Below are 3316 nucleotides of genomic sequence, written 5' to 3'. Positions count from 1 at the left end.
GATTTTGGGCATTATTCGGCATCCTGTTTTTCTTTATATATAGGTATCAGCTGAACACAATGTTTTATTGCTATACTTACAATGTTAAAGTAATGTGGAAGCCTTCAATCATTATAAGAAAATGCATTCTAAGTATTTATGTATTTTGGTGTTTGATTTTGTTTTTTTTATCATGGAAAATCGGAGCTCTCCCTGCCCCCTTTGCTCACCTGGACACGGGTCCAGCTGCAGCTGTCTCCCCCCTGCCCCCCTGCTGCTCTGTGGTGCTGAGCAGCCCTGATATGCCAGTGTCCTGCCCCTGTCCATGCTGTTGCTCTTCACTCCCACCCCACAGCCTCCCAGCCCTGACAGTGCCCCTCACTCCTGACTCACAGCCCCCTTGCCCAGCTGGTGCCCCTCTTTTCTGACCTGCTGCCCCCAGCCCTCACCCCCCCACATCCCATGTGAGAAGAAGAGGGTGGGTGAGTGGGGAAGGGGTGGTGGGCAATAGGCAGTGCATGGGTGGGGCCAGAGGCACAGGCAATGTATCCGGGGGCTTAGGAGGTACATTTCCCCCCCCCCAAGATTTCTGTATCCACAACGGGGTGCAGGGCTGCAGCCTGGCTAGACCAGCTCTGAGCAGGAGCTGCCTCTGTGGCCCAGCAGGCAAGACCCGGCACAGGAGGGAGTGTGCCATTTTTAAGGACAAGTGAAAGTCTTGAAACTAAAACACAAGGTTCTGGGTTAACAACTCTTACTTTATTCATCCCTCTATGCATTAGTCCCCCCCCCCGCTTCCATTTAGGCAGGATCATAATCTCATGTTCCTGAATATATTACTATAATTTTCCTTTCAACCCTTTTCTGTTGGGCTAATTAATAATATCAAGAGTTATGCTCATCTCATCCGCTGCTTTTAAAAGCAGAAGTAAATTCAAATAAATTGAAACCAGGTATCTTTTATTTAAATAAAATTATGTGAGCCAGACATAAGTATGTAATAATGGCTCTGAATTATTCTTGGGGGAAAAAACTTAAAAGTTTTTTTGGTTTCATTGTAGTAACAGTTTTATCCATGTATTGCTTTGGACTGTACAAGAAAAATACTGTTCTTCAGCTGAACTGACAGTCCACAGCAACAGGTTTCCCCTCTAGATAAGGAATATAAATGATCAATAATTCTAAAATGCTTAGAAACATACCATTTCTTTTTATGCTTCTTTTTAGTGGGCAGTTTGCTGTAGTGAGAAAATGTCGCGAGAAGAGCACCGGTCACCAGTATGCAGCAAAATTCATCAAGAAGCGGCGAACAAAATCCAGCCGACGAGGAGTGAGTCGAGAAGATATCGAACGAGAAGTTAACATATTGAAAGAGATCCAGCATCCCAATGTGATAACACTGCATGATGTTTATGAGAACAAAACAGATGTCATTCTTATTCTGGAACTGTGAGTAGCTCTTGGGGGCCAAGGGTGGAAATTGTCTTTATATTTGAGAGAGCGGCTTTTCTTCAGAATAGTAATGATTTAATGAACTTCCTGTACAAATGCAGGAGAGGGTTATTATTAAGACCTCTTCTATTTTAGGTCAGAGTTACAGCTCCTTGTCATGTATTCCCAATGAAATATACTGCACAGAAACTAGAAGTAGAATTCCATTCCAATATGTCCTAGGTACGGTTATAACTTGCCACTTGCTATTTTGATCCACTTGAAACTACTGTAAGAATAAAAAAAAAAAAGAGAGAAACAAATTTTTAAAAGTCAGATTAAATGGAGGCTTGGCACATTTTGAGCCAAAACTTGCTGTTTTAAGCTGATTTAAATCTAAAGCAACACACCTGAACACATTTTTTAATATCCTGACAACTGAGAACAGAATTTATCTAAAATCTGTTGGTAGTCTATAGCAGTGGTTTTCAAACTTCCTAAAGTCATGGAACTCTGTCATATCACTTCTTCTGCCCCAGAACCCCTCCCTCTACTCCTATCCGAAAGACTGCTGCAGTACCAGATGACCGCGCCCCAGAAATCAGCGTGTACTGCCTCCTGGTCTGCTGGGCCATTACTCCCAATCTCTTTGCAGAATCCCAGTGATGTATTGCTGAACCCCCAGGTTCCATGGAATGCAATATGAAAACCACTGGCCTACAATTCTGACAAATTGAGCTATCTTTGTGCTTGGTTTTTGGCACATTCCATGTCACAGGAGATTGGTATTAATGGTTGAGGTAAAAACTACAAGAACTCGCTTTGGATAGTTTTGCTTCTGTTTTAAAGTTCTCTGAGGTTGACATTTTAGAGGGTAAGCAAAGAACCTCTTTATGGGAATGCCAAAAAGCATTTGCTAATGAAGACAAGCATGCACACGCAAACATTCTCCTTGCATTTGAGACGAGAGATGCTGCTGCAGTATGTGTTAAATTTACATTTGGAATCAGTACTTTGAACAGGAAGGTACTTGGGAAAAGTAAGGGCTCCTACACTCATTCAGGGAGCCTGCTCTGTGCTGGATTTTCAGTGCTCAATTAGTCGAGTCATCTGGAGCCTGGAAATTGACATGCTGAGGCAGCCTTGCACATCATGTTTATCAGCGTCACCACACATCTCTGTACTGACAAAATGGCATGGTGTGCTTTGAAATAGAACGCATCTGATGAGCTTTAGTTCAGGGTGCCCACCACCATTTTTTCAGCTTGGGAATGTGCAGCAGTAATGATGCTCATGACACGCCGGCATTTTTAATTAGTGCAACTCACTAATTAAAGCACCTGGCACTGCACCAGAAACGTGTGTAAAAATGCCCTAAAGAGCTAAGTTAACTCTTTTTTTGTAATGCAGTGTTGAACTTGTATGTGTGTTTATGTTTGTATCTATTCTTACTTCAGTAAAGTAAAGGCTAAACTAAAAGGTTCTGTGACTTTAGGGAGCTGCTATATACTACCAACAAATTTTATGCAAATTCTTTTTTCAGACATATAGATATAAAAAGAGTTCAGTTGTGTTACTTTAGAGTTAAACCATAGGTGTTTATATTCAAATTACAGTTTCATGGTGGTGATGACTACTATAAAGATAATGACATGAAGGTTGATAACATTAGTGGTCAGTTTAACTAAGATCCTGCACACCAATCTTCTGCTTATTGGGGTCAGAAATGAATTTTACCCCATGGTCAGATTGGTATGGATGGTGGGGATTTTTGCCATACGCTGTAGTGGGGGGTGTGGCCCTCTACCCAGGACCTCCTGAGTGTATATTGGCAACATTTTATAGAAGTGGACATTAGTTGCTGTGGTTCCCCTGCTTTTCTTGTGGCAGGTTAGGGTGTTAGGTC

The 3316-nt window shown here is 42.1% G+C and overlaps 1 protein-coding gene across 2 annotated transcripts in view; it reads left to right on the top strand.

Moving 5' to 3' along the window:
- DAPK1 (death associated protein kinase 1) overlaps positions 1-3316 on the top strand; it is a 225402-nt gene that overhangs the window by 99026 nt on the left and 123060 nt on the right. For both annotated transcript variants that reach the window (XM_019517361.1, XM_019517360.1), the window contains exon 2: positions 1207-1428. In XM_019517361.1, coding sequence (XP_019372906.1) covers positions 1207-1428 — 222 coding nt within the window. The remainder of the gene's footprint in view (positions 1-1206; positions 1429-3316) is intronic.

This window comes from Gavialis gangeticus, unplaced genomic scaffold (genome assembly GCF_001723915.1).
Source record: "Gavialis gangeticus isolate Ggan-Ray unplaced genomic scaffold, GavGan_comp1, whole genome shotgun sequence".
Taxonomy (NCBI): domain Eukaryota; kingdom Metazoa; phylum Chordata; order Crocodylia; family Gavialidae; genus Gavialis; species Gavialis gangeticus.
The sequence above is the reverse complement of the archived record's forward strand: the minus strand, read 5'-3'. Positions and strand labels throughout refer to the sequence as shown.